The sequence below is a fragment of the Apis cerana genome, linkage group LG7 (assembly GCF_029169275.1).
Source record: "Apis cerana isolate GH-2021 linkage group LG7, AcerK_1.0, whole genome shotgun sequence".
NCBI lineage: Eukaryota > Metazoa > Arthropoda > Insecta > Hymenoptera > Apidae > Apis > Apis cerana.
Genome location: NC_083858.1, coordinates 7,496,259 through 7,518,410, shown reverse-complemented (window position 1 = coordinate 7,518,410; position 22,152 = coordinate 7,496,259). Strand labels below are relative to the sequence as shown.

At 27.1% G+C, this 22,152-nt stretch overlaps 1 protein-coding gene across 14 annotated transcripts in view; it reads right to left on the bottom strand.

Annotated features, from left to right (window-relative positions):
* The window catches only part of LOC107993186 (acetylcholine receptor subunit alpha-like), a 251,829-nt gene that overhangs the window by 8,388 nt on the left and 221,289 nt on the right, over positions 1-22,152 (bottom strand). For all 14 annotated transcript variants that reach the window (XM_028664495.2, XM_028664489.2, XM_017049480.3 and 11 more), the window contains 3 exons: positions 4,577-4,723; positions 3,875-4,033; positions 660-909 (listed from right to left, as the gene is read on the bottom strand). In XM_028664495.2, coding sequence (XP_028520296.2) covers positions 660-909; positions 3,875-4,033; positions 4,577-4,723 — 556 coding nt within the window. The remainder of the gene's footprint in view (positions 1-659; positions 910-3,874; positions 4,034-4,576; positions 4,724-22,152) is intronic.

Here is a 22,152-nt window from a genome sequence, read left to right as displayed (position 1 = left end):
CTGAATCTAATTGTAAGTTACACTATCTCATATTATTATTTGAATTTCTACCTATTCGATATTTTTTTCATTTAGGAAAAATAAAAAAATTCACAGGTTTTTTAAGGTTTTCAATACATCCTCGAACTTCGAATGAATTGAAACTCGAATTGAAGAAAACTCGGACTGCGAAACTAGAACTCGAATAAAAAAGTGTAATGACAATGTAATGGAACGTTTTAGAAAAATGTAAGAAAATAGAAAAAACAAATAATATTGCTATTTCTCCAAAGAAAAATCAATATACATAATATTAATCAATCTTCAAATATATTAAATTTTTTAAATTGCAGATAAAATCTATTAATCAATTATTATATATAAGTAAAAATATTTATTTGTTGAATTTATTTTATCATCGTTTATTAATATAATCTTTCTAAGAAATTAAGCTCCTAAAATGTTATGTAATATTTAATTTAATAATTTTTACATTATTTCAAACTTTAGTTCGAAATTCGAGAATCTATTTATATTCATGCATGTCTCATACAAGGTATCCTACTTTCTCCTCCAACAATATTCTTTCTTTTCTTTTTTCTTGAATAATTCGTAATCATTGTTACGACTGCAATTCAAGTTTCGTTTGATTTGATTAGTAATAAACTTTTTAAAATTACCTTTGTCGAGTCTTCGAGCATTTTCGTGTGTTCCGCGATGAAGCGCACACAGATGCAGGATTTGTGAATTTCGGGAGGGCAGCGCGAATGCGAGAAAGCAGGAGGGCTTCGAAGTACAGGACTTTTAACCTCCTCGATCCCTGCCTCGCCGGAAACAGATAGGTCTTCGCATTCCGTGTGAAGAGGAAGCGGTGGTAATGGCGGCCCGTGGATTAAGCAACTTCCGCCGAACCTTGCGCCATCAGCGAGACTAAATTGCAAACAAGACAATGGTGGCTGAGGATAATAATAGTTTTGGACAGGTATTTTTTCTTTTTAATGCGCGAATAAATTGCACGTCTTCCTTTTGTACGTTAAAATTGCTATTTTCAACGAATTTATATTTGTTTTTATCAATTAAATTTATTTTTAATATAAATGATGATTTCCTAGCTTTTGTCGAATTGCAATAATTTTTTTTTAGTATAGTAGGGAATTTGTTATTTATTGTTAAATCAATAAAACAATTTTTGTAACGTTATTTAATATATCTTACTCTTTTACAATTATTATATTATTTTTCTTAATAAATACAGAATTATAATCACGAGGAAAGACGAGTGTTCTGAAAATGGATCTGTAAATTTTTTAATTTCAAGTGTTTACTAATTAATTCGGGATATTGAAGTTTCCACTTATATTCCAATTATATGTTATAATTATAAATTAAATTAAATTATTATTATTTAAGAGGCTAATATTTTTATATATCCTTATTTTCCAATAAGAGAATCATTAATGTCGAATTTTAATGATCGTAGTAATAAGAAGTTTAATATATCTGGATCTTAATTAATTAATATATAAATATGGATTTTTTACAATTTTAATAATCATAACATGTATATATGAAAGTACTATTAATTAAAGTATGATAAGAAATTTAATATATTTGGATTTAATTAATATAATTGATGATCAAGTGGCTTTTTGTAGCCATTTTATATATATATATATATTTTATTGTATTGATGGATTAACTGATAGATTTGCTATGCATACTAGATATAAAAAAAATTATTTGACTTTTAGGATATCTTGTATAAAAGAGAAATCCCATTGTATCTAAAAGTTGCTGTTAGTATAATTTTGGAGGATAACACAAGTTTCGTTCCACGTCATGATTCATTAGATTTTCAGTCTGTATGTGCTTGATTATATTCATTACAAACTCAATTTATGCCTTATGCAAGTTACAGAAGTTTCTTTATGGTACTCCAACTTTATGGTGCTGTTTGAACTGGACTTTGATCGTGTAATCTTGTTAGTTAAACCTCATAATAGTATATCTCTTTGATACAATTGATCATCCTGCCAATTAGTCGGTTAATTATCTTTTAAAAGTGATTTACATCGAGAGAATGTAATCAATAATCAATAATGTATGATTATTATTGCAAATTCTTAATTAATAGATCAGTTTAAACAATATTGAAACAGAATAAAAATTAGAAATAAAGAAATGGAATAAAAAATATATGTAGAAAATATATACGTCTGTTGCAATTTATTTCATTAAATAGAAAACAAAAAAAAAATTTGAAAAATTCACAATATCAACGAATAGAAAAAAACAAAGTAGTTATATTGTTGACAATATGATAAAATTTTAAATTAATTTTGGAAAATAAAAATCATTGATGGATAAAAAATCATTCACAAATTGCAATATTATAAATTATATAATTATATTATAAAATTTAATATTAATTTGTAAACTAATAATTAATGCGAGTATCAAAGTATTATACTGTATCAATATATATTAAAATTATATTTAAACAGAAAATTATTAATTTATTATTATTAGAAGTAATTATTTTGTTAATAATATATAATGCCTTTTTACAAATATTTGTAATATTTATTATTATAATTATAATTATTTATTTATAGCATTAAAATTGAATATAAAAATTGTACTTTTATTGAATATAAGATTTATATTATGTTTCTATTTTTATATAACAATATTAATAACAAAATAATAATTCAATAATTAATAATAATTATTAATTGTATTTTCAAAAATATAAATTTAAAAAAAATCTTTCTTTTAAATCAATGAATATAAAGATGTAATATTTGAAATATTGTATGATTTTATACGGAAAAATTACATATCATTACATACATTTAAATCAATTTTTTCATATCGTTAAAACTATTTGTTATATGAAACAATGTTTCAAAAAAATTATATGATTTCAAGAGGAAAATAATTTAATATAATGAAATTTTTTGTTAATAAATGTACAGATAATATTTGAATATTAATTTTTTAATTTTTTCGTTTCCTATAAAAATTATATGATTTCAAAAGGAAAATAATTGTATGATTTCAAGAGAAAAATAATTTGATGAAATTTTTTGTGGTCAAATGCACACACAGTGTTTGAATTTTATATTTTTCAATATTATCGTATTTTTCTAAATGCACCAACTATTTCCTATAAAAGAATATCCAGCTAATTACATCGAGAAATTATTCATTAAAAGACATATGAATATAATAAAATAAAATAGAATTCCATTTATTAAAACAAAACTATCAATATTTTACTGAATGAACTTTAGTCGAACTCTTATCTGAATAATTCCTTCGATTATATGAATATTTAAAAAAAAATAAAAACATAATACAATTGATGAGCTACAAAATTTGAAAAATGAGCTAAATGAACTTAAACTTTACTTATTTGAATGAAAAATCATAAATAGCAGATGAAATTAATAATTTTCTGACCTACATTATTTACATGAACTACTTATCTTCTAATTGATTCATATAAATAAAGTTCTACTGTATTACATTGTACTTATTATAATGGCAATAAACGATCCTTCAATATTTTCAAAAGTACGTTCTTCAATATGAATACTAAATTACTTCTGATTATATCCTAATAATTTATCTCATACAACTTTTAATATCAACTCTTTCAAGTATTTTCTATAGTCACATATTATGTATCATATAACAAATTATTTCTTTTTAAACCATACAAATTTGAAACGTTTTAAATGACGTTAATAATAAACAATTTAGAAAATATTTGAATAGATCTATTTAAATGATTCATCATTTTCAATATATAATTTTCATATTCATATATATTTGAAAATACAATACATAAAGAATAAAAATTATATAATAATGAGAATACGATTGATACCTGGAAGGTGAAAGATCTTCTTTTGATGCGGCACGACTATGAAATCGTTTTGGCGTTAGGTGTTCTTCGCTATCCTCTTGAGTAGATGGATGATAAGGATAATAACAAGTTTTTTCCTTTCCTCTGACTGTTCTCATTAATACTCTGCCAGAACTATATCTGTGAATATAAATTGATCAAATTTAATTCCTTTTTTTTTTTTGATATAAAAATTTCTCAAATAATAGGAACAGTTTTACAAATTATATAGATTTTAATCCTTTTTATCCTCGATATTAATAGAACAATAGAACTCAGAGTAACTTTTACAAAGATTGAAGGATTGTTATAATTTTTCTGATATTATATTTCAAGTCTATTTTTTTTTTCGACTTAATTAATGATCTGAGATATTTTATTATTTTGCAAAGTTATCCCCAAATATGTAATGTTTGATACATGATTTTAAAAAGAAATTTTTAATGAATGATTATATTTTTATCATATGAATTTGTATAAACCAATTATTTTCCAATATATTCAAATAAACAGAATTCTATTTTTAAAATATTATTATAATGAATTAAAAAAGTGTATTTTTAAAATACTGCTACAATATGTCAAAGCAAAAATATAATTTTTATTTAAGATCTTTTAAGATATTGCTACAATATATCATTAATGATAATAATTTATCATTTATAGACGATTGTAAATATTCACCTATTTGTTTCGAATTTATATTGAGGCCTTCGCATGACCAACAAGCGAGGAAGGATATGGATGAAAACTCTCTTCACCCAAGGAGCCATTTTGTGAGTTTGTGGCGATCGGAAGTGGACATTAAGTACAACCACTGTCACGCATATACTGTAAAAAAATAAAGAAATGGAAGATTTAATAAGTATTTTTTAAAACCGTATAATGTTATAAAAATAAAATTATTTCTTTATTTAAAAACAAAGTCGGAAGAATTTTTGGACAATGTTCAAAAATAATTATCGTTCATTTAATTATCTTTATTTTATTTCGAATGTTTTGATCACGAAAATGTGTACGTTAACAAGCGTTCCGACCTTTTCATTAAAATTTTAATAAGCGCGCAGGCAAGTAATTGAAATTTTTGACTTGATGAACACTATTTCATATTTAAGTATTTTATAAGTAACGATGCAGTGTTTCTGGGAAATTTTGCAATATTTATTCACTTTAGAATCAACGGAGAGAAATTTTTTGATTCAATATCGTTCCATGTTTCGTTATAGAAATAATTGATATTTTCATAATGTATTTTATATAGTATTTTGTTTCGATCGAACGATATATTTATTTATTTCATTTTACCATCAATTCCCTTACAAATTCACTCTTTTATAAAATAGGATTTTCAATGATCTTCCTTTGATATTTGAAGAAATTCTTTCAATTAATTTTAGCATCAAAAAAATAAATATCCTTTAATGCATTAAAAATAAAGAATTTTATATATAATAATATACATATATTTTTAATTTTTAATATTCGATGAAAAAGTGAATAATTTAAATTTTTAATTTCTCCTATGAGAACGTTCCAATCTTTCTTCTCCTCGTATCGTAAAACTCGAATTTCCCTCAATCTTTCTTTCTCTTGACACGTTATCGGGAAAACGAGAGAAAATCTTTGGAATAAGGCAAATTGCCATAACATATAACTAAGGATGGTTGCGGTGGAGCGACAGAATGTAAATCTCACGAGGCCATTCATAATGGAGATCCATTCAAGGATGGCTGGGCTTAGCAGCAGATACTAAGGGACAAACTACGATTTAAATCGAACCAGCATCCTTTGAGTTCCTTGGAACCATTTATCGCCACCGAACTCGCCTTTCTACGTTTATCTTCGAACGCCTTCTTTCTACCGCCCTTCTCTTTGTCTTCCTTTTCGAAATTGTATTAGCCGGAAGTGAATTAAACCTCCAATGTTTCTCTCACACGATAAATTCGTGTAGTGTAATCGTGCAGCGAGCAATAGAAATTATAATGATAAATAACTTTTTTTTTCAAGAAAAGAAGGCCAATCGACTGTGTCAATTTTGTACGACTTGTAGAGGAAATTTTATTATTAATATTGTCTGAAATTTATATGCAACGCGGATTATTAAAGGTAGTAACTTGTAGAAAATGAGATTTTCGTGATGAAATTAATTAAAACTTTTTCTAATTAGATTTTGTTTATTGTTTATCTTGCGAATCGGACCGTGGTAATGATTCTATGTACGTGTAAAAGAATTAAAATTATACGAAAAAAATATCATTCCTACTTTTCTATATAGAATTTCTCTTACTCTGTAATTATTTTGTAAATTGTATTTTGTCATTTGATGTTAAAACTTCACGCTGATATTTTTTGAATTATTAAAAAGCTCGATGATCGACAATACTTAAAATTAAAACGAATAATTTTGATAGGCTGATAATTGATACATTTTTCATTCTCAGCACTTTTATCATCTATTCATGAAATTTTTAATTTACAACATTTTAAATATATTATTCCCTTAAACATTATACAACGAAAGCAAAAATAGTTTCTCTCAAAAACTGATTAATCCCAATTAATTTTATTACCTTGATAAATATTTTTACCTGGCAGCACTTATAAAACTTTTGTTCATGAATTATATTTGCGTTCCCTCGAAAGATATTTCATTTTTACCTTCGCTAATCTTCACGTCACCTTTATTCATTTCGGCTCCAGTATCATTAAGACGAAATAATAATTCAGAGGAATAGGTCAGCTGTTTTAATACTTAAGAGAAGTACTCGACAAGAACATAGGGCGGTCGATCTTGGCTTTAATAGCGGCACAATGCCTCTGCCTTTCTTGGAAAAAGCAATAACGGTGTGGCTTAATGCACGAGGGAGCCGGCCATCCCCTTGAAATTCAACGAAGAAAAGGGGTCGGTTTCTTGGTTGGCCTCCGGTGGAGCCAAGTCTCGGTCGATGCTGCTACTGATTAATGTGTCACACCTACTGCATCTTCCCGCCCTTCGAATGTATTGAATGTATTAATATATCGTCGCGGATATATTAGAGAGAGAGAGAGAAAGAAAAATTAAAAATTATTTGCTTGATGATGGAAAATCGTCGATCAAAATAAATAATAATTAAAGAACGAATTAAAAAAATATTCTGATGTCGAAATATACTAATTTTCTTGAATTTGTTCGATAGTTTGGATTTTATTAAAAGATAAAAATGACGCGTGAAATTTCTAAGAATGGTTTAAGATCAAAAATTTTTTTAATTATAGAAGACAGTTTTGTGCATGATTTCAAAATGTATAATTAAACTCGATATCATTATTATTATAGCTGTATAACTGTGATTTCGTTTTAAAATATTTTAACACGAGAAAAATAATATGAAAAATTGCTATAAATAATATAATAATGTCTTTTTTTCTATATAAGAAACCGAATATCTAATTATTATTATATTCCTAATATACATCATTTTCTTTTAATCGAACAAAAGAAGAACACCAACAATTTATCGTTGAAGAGTAAAAAACCTCTCTATCCAACGTATTACTTACATAATACTTAATTATTCATCAATACAATCACTCTGTTCTTCCTGGCTTCTTTATCTCCTCTCTCCCTAAGGTACCTTCGTCTATTTCCTATCTTATTTCTTCTCTCTCATTCCCTCTCTCTCTTTTTACTCATTACCTCTTCCACACTTTTTGCAAAGCTTCGCCACTGAAGAGTTTCTTTCTTGATGACTGATGGGCAACGATGATGAAGCGACTTGGAAATTTGTAGGACACCGCCTCTTCCCCGTGACGTGGAAAATTCTCTGGGCAAGGAGGGTAAAAAGCATTGTGCGATCGAAAATGCTGAATCGAGTGTCCAGATCCATCGATCGCTTTATCACGGGTTACGCCCACCAACCAGACGATTTATGCATAACAAGCGGGCCTCGACTCTGCGTTCATGCGTCGATTCCTTTATATATAAATTCGATTTTATGCTTTTTTTTTCTGCTCGAATCGCGTCGATGACAAATTTGCAAATTAAATCGATTTTTCGAATGCTACTTCGAGTTGAAATTTGTCGGGATAGATAAATTTTTATAAGTCGATTAGATAATTTTGAGACGATTTTCTTAATTTTTGATTTTGTAAAGAAGTTAAATTAATAATGATTATTAATTTGGAATTTAAGAAATGGATTTGAATCATACAACTAATTAATTTTTTTTATAAATAAATTTAATAATGATATTATTTCGTTTAATTTTTGATCGTATTTCTATATTTAATCTCTAAATTAAATGGATATTAATTTGAATTGAATTTAAAAAATTGATTTAATAATAAATTAATTTTGTTGAAATTTAATTGATCTTAATTTTTAATTTTATTTCCATATTTATTCTGTAAATTATATTTATTTTTTAGTTTAAATGACATATGCATGATATATATCTCTTTCATTTATTTTAATATTATTTTATTAAAACAATCATTGATAAATAATGTATAATTTTACAATATTTTTATAACGAATGAATGAATAAAAATTATTTTTGATAATCGATATATTTAAAGAATCAGTTTTCGTAATTTATAATATAATGGCAGTTTTCTCCCTATAGGAATATTTCAATTTTTTTAAGAGTTCTCAATTTAAAAAGGTTTCTTCTGTTTCAAAGAAATATGGAACGCGAAGTGAGTTCATTCAAAGAAAGGACCGTTAAGTTTCATACATGCCGCTGCTTTCTTTTTAAAAAAATAACTTTTAAATATCTATTATTATACTCTATCAACTATTATTGTTAAAATAAATATGCATATAAATATTTATTATATATTATTCGTTTAAAAAAATATCGTCAAATTAATTTTTCAGTTTAATAACAAGAGATTACAACTGTATCACGAATCGCATGCTACGAAAAAAAAAAATTATAAAATGTATTACAAGCATGCTAGCTAGCTATTGAAAATTTCATTTAGTATGTAATTACAAAGTGATTGAAAAAAAGTTCGAAGAACAAATAAAAAGAGAGAGATCTAATATCTTTGGATGGTTGATTTTAATGAAATTTTTAGAACATGTAGCAGGCTTCTTTCTCTTTTAAAATTACTTTTATATAATGGGAAATACTTGTAAGTTTTCGAGTTATTTAAGTACTTTCCAAGTTCTCTACGTGACTTTAATATAAATTGTGCAAGATTACCACTACATCGTGCATCGTCCTATTTCAATTCTTGCGAAATAAAAGATATTGATTAGATGCGAATCTATAAATGTTCGTTTATATATACATCGTTCAATTAAAATATTAGAAATATATCACTATTCGTACAAGTTTAATCTTAGATTAGTCGAGATATCACTTTTTCCTACAAAACTTTCGAAATAAATATCACGAATGAATTCATTATTGCAACGAACAAATATAGTATAAATCTGTACTTAAACTTTTTTAAAATTGGACCAAGTGATGTGAATTTTTTTTTAAATTATTAAAAGCTTAATTTATTATACGACGTATAAAAATTGAATTGATCGAAATCACGAAGAAAATGGCAAAGATATATTTTACGTCAATTACGTAATATTTCATTTTATCGAAAAATTACAGTTTCTTTATAATAAAAATTTTTTTGTAATCTAAAATCTATAAAATCCCTATCGATTGCAACTATCGATTTAAACCTTTCTTTCGAAATCGCATAATATAACCTAAACCTTCTAACTTTTCCAAAAACCTTCAAATCGTTTGATTTAATTTTAAAATATTTTTATAATTATTTTTAATCTTCCAACGTGTATATATCGAGGATCCATATGAATCTTCCTCATATTCCATAATTTTTTTCCATTGTCGAAATTTCATTTTCAAACTTGTTTGAGAAAACCAATTCACGAGCGCCACACCGAGAACCTCGGCCAAACAGGGAACTTATGGCGATAACAGGGATTGGCAGCCAGCAAATCCGCGAGATGTTTCTCGACAAAGTTTTAACGGTGTACGGATAAGCAGGCTGCACTTTTGTTTTCTTTTTCACATCCTCCTCCATCTTGGGTAAGAAAATGGAGGGCGAGGAACGATTACAGCGCTTTTATCCGGATTGTTTCCCGATACTTGTTACAAAAGGGGTGGCCCCTCTTGCTTTAAAATACAGTTTAATTAATGCGATCGATACAGAGAGGATGTAGGATTGCAAATGACGTGTTAAGTGTGAATTAATTATCCTCGAAAGTAGGATAATTGCAGTGATTACAGTGGTGTTCTTGCCATTAACGGGATACCCGTTTGCCTCTGTATTTTGTCAATGGAGAAACGTTGGAAACGTTGGTTGTAAATTGAAGCACGTTTGAAATTGCTTTCTCACGTGTGAGCGAGCTGCATTTCCTTTTTGTCGAGGAATGGAGGAGGTTATACGTTTTATACAAGGTGTCCTATTTTGATTCTGACATTTTAATTTTCTCAATATTATTAGTTATAATGGCAATGAGATATTTTTCCTATGGAAGTTTGAAAAGTGTTGAAGGGGAATTGTATATTACGGTGTTTATTAATGCTTAAAAAATTATTAAACGAACATTGATGAATAATTTTAATAGTTTTAAAATTTATTTTGAAGTAATTGTTCGTTTCTTTTATGAATTAACGAACATGTTCACTTTAATGTTATTCAAGTTTTTCATCTGAAATGTTTCTTTGCTGCGAAGAAATCAAAATGTCAAAATTGTAACGTGAGACACATTCTATATTTATTAACATATTTATTGCCGAGATTATTTCGATCCTATCAATTGTACCTAATAACATTATTTTATATTAATATTAATCGTGAAGGGATTTAATATAATTGATTTCATCCCGGATTGATTTACATTTTGTCATGCATTACACGTTTCAGTTATTGTTAATTAAAATTAATCATGATTGTATAAATGTGTAATGAGTAATTTTTGTCTCATTCGTGATATAATACGTGAATGGAAAATTTTATGCCCGTCATTGATGAAATTACGATGTTTGATTAACATACTTAATTAGGAAAATTAATTAATACATTTATTTTCTTACTGTAAATGAAAATTAACGATACTTTCATCTTTAATCAATTTGTTAATTTTAAGCATAAATTTATCAATTTATTAATGGTTAATAATTTATAAATTTGTTTTCTTAACAATAAGTAATTAATCCTGTTAGAATGTCTCAGAGAAGGCTTAACTGAAGATTTCTGAGATGATTTTAAACGTCTAATTCCTCTCACAAGTATACGATTCTTAGCAACACGAAAATTAATATAAAAATTTCATCAAAATGGATTCTAAATCAATCTACAATTTTTAAAAGAAGATTTTGAAAGTCAAGATTGCTCATTTGACACGACGAAAGGATCAAAGATTGGTCTAACTTAGAGAATATGAAATTCAGAATGTAAAAATTCTAGTGACAAGATGTTCTTTTCTTTGCTGTATCAATAAGAATAGAGATTCATAGGGGAACATCTGATGCGTTCAGGTGTCGAGTGAAGAGAAGGAAGTTTTCAACTACTTAATTTTATTTGATGTAATGGATTGGAAAGTACAAGACTGTAAATCTTGAAAGTTCCTTCCACGAACTCGTATAAATTGATAACTGCCACTGTTGGAGAGTTTCTCCACTTCTTCTAGGGATGGTCTCTGTACCAGACGACATCCTTTCAATTGAGAGCGATACTGCTTCAATAGAATCGAAAGGCTTGATATTTTTCCCCTTCTTTAATAATATTCTTTAATAATATTTAACAATAGCAATGCAAGAAAATTGTTTGTAAGAATGTTATAAATATAGATAAATATGAAACAAATTCAAATACGAAAAACATAAAAATCTTATATTTTTGAAGTTTCATAAAACAAATATTTATGGACAGTGGTCTATATTTATCAATATTTTTCAATTTATGAATCAGATAACCGGATCCAATATCGGTTCAATTTTTAATGAACCCCGGAATGATAGATGTGAGAACTACCCACAAACACAGACCACGCTCAAATACGCATAATTTTATTTATTCATGCGATGCACAGTGATTCGAGTGTCTTTAAAAAGTACAAATTGTAGATAATAAAATATTTGGATCAGTGTCAACAAATATTCGGATTCATTTAACCCTTTTTTACCGTTACGTCTGATATATTGTCTTTCACTTCACAAAGTGCAATGATATTACAAGGGAAGATGATCGTCTGACATCGAAGCTTTCACTAAGAAGCTACAATGCACACAGGTTCGAGTTTGTGTTTTGTCATAGGTACAATAGAGCATAGATCAAGCCAAGATCCATATAGCTTTCCAAAGCTAGTTGATTGACACTTGCCAACGCTTCATAGAATTTCATCGTGAAACAGGCTAATTTGATAAGACAAGAAGGTTACTCTCTGGATAAAGCATTTAAACGGAAGAGGGTTAGATTAGGTTTATTTAGATTTCTGAATATCATAATTAATAATGCAATTTATAATTGGGATGATTAATGGAAACGTTAGAACTATAGATAGAAATTGTAGATTAGACAAGACCTGGAGCAAACTTCAAACAGAGTAATGGAATATGGTATTTGGAATAAGTCGAATAAATCACAATGGTATGATTAATATCAAAGGGACAATTAAGCTCGAGACAGTATGGTGGTAAGGAAGGCTTAATGTAGTCGGATCACGAACTTGGGGAACCATCATTAGGATCATTAAGCTTGGGAACAGATAGATAGTATTCAGATTTGGTGACTTAACTTGTACTTAACTTATCCAACCAATCAATGTATACACACAGCTGTATATAATATGATCGAGTAATATGACAAGTTGCACATGATGAATCTTTATGAATATAGAGAAGAGCAGATTGTATTTCTTTTAAGTGATGAGATACTTTTTAAAATCAATTCTAGAGATTGATATTCATTTGCATTAAACGTAATTTCCTTTTTATTTAATAATATATTCAATTAAATTCAAATTATAAGTAAGATTCATATAGATAAAAATTAAAGAAATATTTAGAGAAGAAAATATATTCACTATTATTGTTATATACGAAATTCATGTTTCAAAAGATGAATATCTTTTGTTATTAGATGGATTAATATTTTAAATATTCAATGCATCTATGTCTTGCTCTGACTTTGACTCTGAAACAAATCAAAAAAAAAAAAAAATAATTTATAGCTCAATAATTGATTGAACTCCTTTGCTAAGATATTTCATGACTGAAATGTAGCAAATACAAATCTCGTGCAAAACAAATAGGTTTTATCGAGGAGAAGGAACAGGAGCATGAGGAATAAAAGAGAGAGAAAGAAAGAGAAAAGATCTAACCGAAGCATGAAAGTTCGTGCTAAAAAATTGTAAAACTTCGCAACACCTTCGTCTCACCATTTAATACAACGAATGACGTCCGAACAGGTGCCATGGCGAATGTTCAAGTTTCGAACTTGTTTAAAGTTCGGATGCGGTCCTATCAATTGCATGAAAACTTTCTTTCCACCCTTTTCCTCCTTTTTCTGATCTTCGTTCTTCGCGCTTCGCTTATGTTCCCTGCCATAAGTTCCTTCTCCTTCGTTTTTTTTTTAAACAAGCTCCTTCACGCGCCATTTTTTTTTAAAACTACAAGTCCTAAAAGTTTTTGGCATGTACAATAATTGTTTTTCAATAACTTTAATTTACTTTCTTTACAAGTGATTTTTTATAATAAGAAAATTATTGTTGGACAGAGTGCTTTATAATAGCTTCTTAGTATTATATTCCAATAACGAGGAAAAGACATATTTAAACGTAGAAATATTGAAATATAAATATACTTTTTTAATTTGAAATTTTTTAAAAATAGTTATTATAAATTACAAGTATTATCAATTATATTGTTTTTTGTTAAAAATAGATTTTGTTGGAATAATTCGTTAGAAAAAATAAAAAGAGGTATTTATTCCTAGTTTTTCATAACGCAGAAATTTAATATTTTTGGAATAATTTTTGTACACCATACAATACAATTAAATCTTTATTATTATTTTTTAAATATTTTCTATCATAAGAACGAATAAATTACAATTACTTCGTCAAATAATAATTTCAGCAATTTATAAATAGAAACAATTTTTGCAATTTTATCTTAAGAAAGAAACAAATATCTTTCATATCTTGAAAAAGATTCGAATTTTATCTTGTAAATATATAAATCGATTTAATTACTTCATCTTTCATTTCTTGTCTTTTTTTCTGAAAAATTAATCGATCACATTTCGAATAAAAAAGTTTTTAGATTTTTGGAACACCCTATGTTATCATTACGTACAAAATACTCACGGGTAACTGGATACACGTATAATGCGCTACTTGTGCAGAGTTTTGATATAACTATATGATATTTTTAGGATATAAACCGAGTGAGTCTTGCATAATGCGATTTTTATTATGCGGTCTGAATCCAACTGCCATCGTTATACGAGGCTCGGTATGTATTATGCATGTGTATTCGCTCGTTTCGTATCGCGCTATCCTACGCAGGATAGGATAGTTGTGCGAATGACAATTGACAGGATGGAGTGGATAATGACGTTGTTTTCCAACTTTTGGAAATCCTTGAACTATCCATATGGAATCCTATGGATGACAGTTAGGAAAATAGAAATGGAAAATTTTTTTTCATGTAATTGCGATTTACGCAACGGCGTGCTTTCGATTATATTCGTTCTTCATTTTTCCTTTCAACTTTGCTGACATCTCGCGACAGAACGATAGAAACACTATGGATTTTTGCGTTTTTCGAAGCGATATTTAATAATTTCTTTATGATTAATTAACGCGATTTTATAAATTATTTAAATATAATACGAATTATTTCGGATTATTTCATTGTAACTTTTGTTCGTTTCCAATAAAGAAAATTTTTCTCTAAGTTAGAACAATATGCTAATGAATAATATCAATTGTAAAAAATATTTACATTAACGAATTATTATATTATTCATTAAGAAGGATTGATGAGAATCAATAATATACACTTTTTTATTTTTTCTTTAAATTAACAAAAGATTGCAAAAAATCTAAAATAATATTCATAAAATCAATTACAAAGAAATTCATCTAGTTCGATAATTTTGATTTTCCAAATTTTTGTAATATAAAGAATAATGAATTCTCGCGACATCTTTTCACGTTTTAATATTAAAATTTTAAAAATGAAAATTAAAAATTTTCCTCACAACAAAATAATATACCGTCAATTCAACGTTTTTCTTTTTATATGGAAATGTTTTGCTTTATTTTGCACTATTTAATTTTTTCTTTCATAAAGCTTTGCGACCATATAATTAAAGAATGTATAATTTTACAGCAAAAATTTTATTTTTAATGCTCTATCATCCTGTTGCAAAAAAAATTATCAAGCAAAATTGCATAAATAATTATCCAATTGAGGTTTGATCTCACTTCCTCAAAGATATACACTTGCATGCCAACTGTTATCAACCGATCGACCTATTAATTACCAAGTTATTAAAATCAGAATTATCGGGTCAAGTGAATTTTTCCCCCAGCGCAATATCAACGTCCCCATCACTACTTTCACTTTTCCATTACTATTCCAAACCGATTAATTCACGAAAGCTTTTCGAATAATGATAAATTTAGCATTTGTATTCTCGAGTTAAAGGAAGATTAGTTTTCTTACGGTGCGCGGGGGGGAAGGGGAGGGGAAGGGGGAGGGGGCGTGGAGGGGAAAGAATAAACGAGGCCGATCTTGCTGTAACCATTTGAAAGTTAAATCGTGTTCAACTTGCAAATCGTTCGTTTCGGCTCCGCTGGGAGGTGGAGTTGGTTGATTACTCTGCACCACCCCTCGATTGAATCTTAACCGGGACAGTGACCGGATCAGAGCTCGATTAGCCAGACCTGCGAGTTTTTTTCTTCCTTTTTTCTTCTTTATCTCCACTTTCAATCGTTATTGCTGTATCGAGATGGCATTGATCACTTTCATATACCGTTTGTTATGATATGGAAAAAGGCTCTATGTCAATGGGTCGCGAATACATTTCCAGGAGAGAAGTGGCCCCGAATCGATCCTCTGAACGAATAAAATATGGAGGGAATCGAGATTTCGTAATATTGAATTTAATAAATTAACGGAATTATTGATATATATTATTGATAATTGTTAATTGAAATTCTTCAATATCTCAAATATTAAGATTTTTTTTCTTTATATTATCGTATGTGATAAAATAGAAAATTAACGCGAAATTACAATTTCGAGTTTATAAAAATTTGGTGATTTAAATTTATTTATAAAGAGCAGAATTAGATATTGATATTAATTTAAGATAAATTTGATACGATGAATTTATCAGCATGATGATAATAATAATTATTATAATAAGATGGCAGATTTATTTACAAGTTTCTAATTTTATAAGAGAGTCAATTAAAAAATTATTTTTATTTTTATTTGTATCATTGAAATATGTCACACGATAAAAATGTGATATCGTTTCTTTGTGCAAGAATAATGAAATTACATTTATTTTTATTCGAGTATCTTTCTTCAATCTCCCCTATTCATTCAAATTATCGAAATAATTCAATTGCTACAGAATTCAAATAAAATAATAACCTCTTCGTAATGTCATTAAAATTGAAGACTCTTTAGAAATTTCAGTACAATTATTTAATAAAGACTGATAGAATGATAGATGTAGTTATTTTTATTCTTAACTAATTCTAAAGAGTTCCTTTTACTTTTAAACCAATTTTCAAATAAAACAATTTTCAAACGAACATTTACCTGGTCAAATTAGAATGAAAAGTTTTTGAAAAAGATATTCTTACAAAAGATTATTTGAAGATTAAGATCATATGAAAATCGACTTTGTTTTCATAAGTAAATAAATAATATTATCAGTAATTAAAAGATTTTTATAATTTGAATCTTTATAAAGGAAATGACATTCTATTCTTATCCATATTATCTTTCATATTATAAATTTTACAAATTTAATAATTTTCCATAGAGAATTCCACTTAAGAAGAAAGAAAAAAGGGAATGAATGTTCAAATGAACGAGACACGATCTTCATGGAGGAATTTTTTAATTGCTCCATAATCGTACCCGACAGTACACTATCGTCTCTTTATCGTTCCTCTACATTCACACTTACATCATCGCGATCCTTCTAAATGTAAATGCCACTCATTGTCCTCTACCCCTTGGGGTAGATCCAGCGGGAGTGAATGCGCCTTTGTGTCGACTTTTGTGCCCCGGTCGCCACGTTTTGACATCGTGATTCTAAATCGCTCCCGCTTAAATCGTGACAAGTCGAGAACCAACGAGGTAAGTACTCAAGGCGATGAAATTTACTTAGCGAGAGTAACGACGTCACTGTCCACTCGAACATGCTATTGGGGGGAGAAGAGTGGAACGCCATCTCTTAAGAAACTGAGGAGAGCGTGGTTCGATAAACATTTTTTTTTTTTCGACTTTACCCGGTCAACGAGTTTTAATTTAAACGTTCTTTTTTTTCTTAAATTTAATTCTTATCACTGATTCTGCAAATATTTTACCCTGTGCAAATTATATGCTTTAATGTATGTATAGTTGTGATCATGAAGTTTGGATAATTTTTGAGGAAATTTTTTATGATAAACAGTTAGTTTTAGTTTTCGAATTATTTTATTTGTAGTACTATTGTGGAAAAATAAAATATAAACCAATCCTTGAGTGATCAAAAATATGACGAATTAACGTATGATCATTAATCAAGTTTGATATTAATGCATTGATATGTTGCAGCTTTGGGTCGGTGAAGATCAGAAAGTATTAATAAATGTTGTAAATGCATATTAATTTATCTTCTAGATAAGCTAAGTTTTCATTTCAAAAGAAAAAATAAATTTATTTTTTGATAATAATTTCTTTAATTAGAAAAAGAATTCTTCTATTTAACAAGTTAAACAGCGTCGTGCCAGTTTTTAAATATTGATTCTGGTGAAAAGAAATTATTTTTCGATTGATCACTTAGTTTGCTCATCATAAGAGTATTTGAACACGGTATTCATCAGAGGAATATTCAATGGAAACGTGTAAATTTCTTTTCAAAGCTTTTTTCTTTAATTGGAAATGTTTTATTGGAAGAACAGATTAATCGAAACGACAGATATTCCAATTTTTTTTTAAAAGTTTGAGATTTATGCTCTGTGTAAATATAGAAATATAGAAATTCTTTTTAATTTTTTTTCTTTTTTATGCGTTACGAATTTTCTAACAAGTATTACTCGTATAAATTATTATATTCAATATGTTTTCATATATCAAATATATATTAAATATTTTCCATAAAAGATAATATCATAATACAATAAAATTGAAAATTATTTAACTATTTAATTATTTATTTTAATACTTATAAATACTTGTTTATAATTTTATAAAATTCATTCATGAATCAACAAAATATTTTTTTTAACAAATTTCATCTCTCATTTAAAAAAAACATTCTTCTAAGATAAAAACGAATATAAATACTTGAATATTACATTATATTATATCTCTATAGATTATTATATCCCTCGTTTAATCAATACAAACAGAATTTTGTGACGTATTTCATCCTGGTTAAGTGTAATGAAAGCATAATGGATGTATAGTCTATGCAGCCGTTAGTTGAATCGCGCCTAGTGAAGGGGAACGACTCTTCGAGGTGACAAAATTTACTTGTTAGCACGACTAACGACGTTATTGCCCACTTGAACCGGAATGCCAGTGAAAATGACAGAGACGGTGGCCTGAATAGAGACAATAGGCGAGGGAGAGAGAGGAAGAAATTCACGGTATTAAGTCACGTGTCAAGGCATTAATATTTACGTGGTTCATTTAATACGGTAAACTAGATTCGAAATAACTTTGCCTTGATCTTTTAATAGGAATCGATTTCGTTTAATTTTTACAATCTTTCCACAATTTACGAAATTTTATCTCTATTGTTTTAACACGTTTTATCGAAAAAGGAAAGATTTGAAAATTTAAGAAAAAAGAATTTTTTTAAAACGTATCTCAAAATCTGTTAATTCTTATTTAACGTGAGATTTTAATTAATTTTTCGTTAGCCAATTAATTATAATTTTGTAATTTTATGAATGCTTTTTCTTAAAATTCGAGATATCTTCGTCACACGAAAATTTCCAAAGTTATGTTTAATCATTATAGTGTATTCTTTATTGTATTCATAGAATTATAACTATGGAATTCGAAATATATTTTGATTTGTATTATTTAAAATACGATATACCGAAATGGATATCAAGATTATTATTACATTTTGCTTTAAATAGGATGGAAGCAAGAATGGCAATTCTTAAGGAAGAATGAATCAAATAAGCTACGATTTAAATAATATAAATATTTGTACAAAATTACTGGAATTTTTGAAACGTATAAATTTAATTCATTTAATTTGATCCAATTTCGTAATGTAATATTTCAAGTCATATAGATATTATAAACTAATATAACGTTGTTGCTAATGAATCATGATGTAAATGTAAATTTAAAAACAATATATATAATAAAAATATCTCGAATGAATTAAAACAAAGTTAAAAAGATTTTACATGCAAATAAAAATAAACTTGTATATCATAGATTTATTATTACATTTTTAATATTCAAAATCATACTTCAATATAATTTTCAATACAATTTTCAATAAATTTTGTTATTAAATTTTTATAAATTTACGTAGAAAAAACGGTACATGGCTTAGTTAACTTTCAAAGTTTAAAAAAGAGCAGTATTTTAAAATATTAATATGACGCAGTTTTTGTCGGTAATGAAATATATTCTAAAGTACAATTTCTTCTGTTAAAATATTTACACGTTTCTCATCCATCACTTTTAAACGGAGTAGCGTATCTAAAAAGTTCAAGAGTTTCAAAAACTTTTATACTTTTTTTCTTCTCGGATTAAAACTTCTTTTTTTCCTTTCTAAAATTTTTAAAATCTCTTCTATAAGTATATCTGTAAAGATTTTTGATTAAAGATCCATTTATAAATAAAAAGAAAAAAAAAGAACCATAAATGACATAAATATGATTCCTTCTTCTTAATTAAAAAAATATTTCTACATTTATTTGTTCACGTAGTTTACAGAAATTTTCATAATGTCGTTAATTTTTTCATTTCAATGTCAAAAAAATCTACAGGATATTAATATTAATATTTGTGGAATATTTTTATTCCAGAGATCGAAAACAAAAGAGTTCGTATACAAAAATGCAATCGATTAAAGTTTATTTATTAATTATAATTTAAGACGAAGATAGACAGAAATAAAGCGTGTGTGGTGTGACGGAGATAGAGCTGTCATTCTATCTGCGTTTCGCTTCATCTAACACAAACTTCAAATATTTATAATTTAATAAATAAGCATCAATCGAAAATTTTGTATTCCAACTTTTGTTTTGATCTTTAAAATTGATCCTTTAAACATAATTTGATGGATAACAAAAATTTTTTCTTATTTATCTTATCATGTGTATTTAATTTACATTGTCGAATTGATTATATTGGCATTGTACATTTCCATTCGATTAAATTTGCGATAATTATATCTTGTATAATTCATAACAAAATATAGTTTATTGAAATTGATATATTTTATTGGGCATTAATATGATAATGATATGGAACAGATTGAATTATTTTAAGTAAGGCAAATTAATTCTATTAACAATTGATAATTATTAAATTACATTTAATGATAGTATCTTATTATTCGATAAACTCGATTATTTGATGCTGAATAATATAAGGAAATTTCAAATTTGTAACAAATTAACAGTTCATCGATTTCAATAAATCTTGAAATATGTTATGATGGATATCACTTTGAATGACTTCTCTTTGTATTCTGTATTAAAGTAAGATTTATTCATAAGTAAAAAAACAACCAATAAGATATAAATGATAATTTTTAATTAAGAAATGTTTATATATATAGACTATAATTTTAATATCGTAAAGAGAATTTTTACAGAATTTTATTTATCATTAATTCATTATTTTCAAGCCAATAATGTGATATTTTAAATGTAGAATTAAATAGTTATAAATAAATTTTGAAAAATTGTCTATGAATTTCAACAGTACTCATAATTTTAATTATGAAATTCACACATCATCTATACAAACATAGATAAATTCATAATTAATTAGATATAAAAATATATCTCTTTCAATATGTTCTACTCCAATTTAATATGATCTTAAAAAAACTTCAAACGTTGCCACAAAAATTCTTCGTTTCATCCCATATTGAATAATCTTTCTATAATATCTGAAACGATCAAAGGGAACAATTTTTCTCTACCCACGCAAAAAAAAAAAACGGTGATAAACTGGCAAGTTAAAAGTACCTGCCTATAAAAGTAATGTATTCAAAGACATAAAAGACGTATTTCAAGTTGGAAGAATGTCCATTTGTGACAGAGATTGACTCATCTCTACCACGATTCGACATAAACCTTAATAATATTTACTGATCAGAGGCGGGTATCTCGTTTTCCGGTCCTTTCTCCAGATCTTGAAACGATCTTCTTCGAAGATAGCTACCTTCCCGCAAAAAATCCGCTTAAATGTAATCTCAGAGTTATGAGAAAAGTTACGCCACGTCCTGAATTGCCGAATAGAATATTCTTTACTAAGTATTCGATGAAAATTAGATTTTATTCAGTCCCTTTTACGAGAGAATAATAAATTACTTGAAATTTTTCGAGCAAGATAAATAGTAAATTATTTGTCGTAAATTTGTCAGAAAGTGTTTCATGTAAAAGTTGCATGGTGTAGAAAATTATATTATTTGATTTTATGGTAAACTATACGTTATAAATATTAATTAATATTTACATCTTGTAGTCTTACATAAATTTTTGCAAATAAGTACAACTACTTTCAATTTTTGTATTTTACCACTCAGTTCCCTCGTGTATTTTAGTTTAATGGTGGAGTATATTTTCACTGTGAAAGAAAATGATCATTTCGTGTATTTGTCTTATCACAGAGAGAATCTTACTGGTTCTTTTGTTAACCATGAGAAACGTCAGTCATTCACGATACAAAGTAAAGTTGCAAGTGCATTCAAGGATTTGTATCGTGTTCTAGATTTGTTGCTAGAGAAATTTGGCACAGTTTTTGATTCAATTAATTCTAATGGTATAATTATTACATTGGTATTAATTGATAAATAAA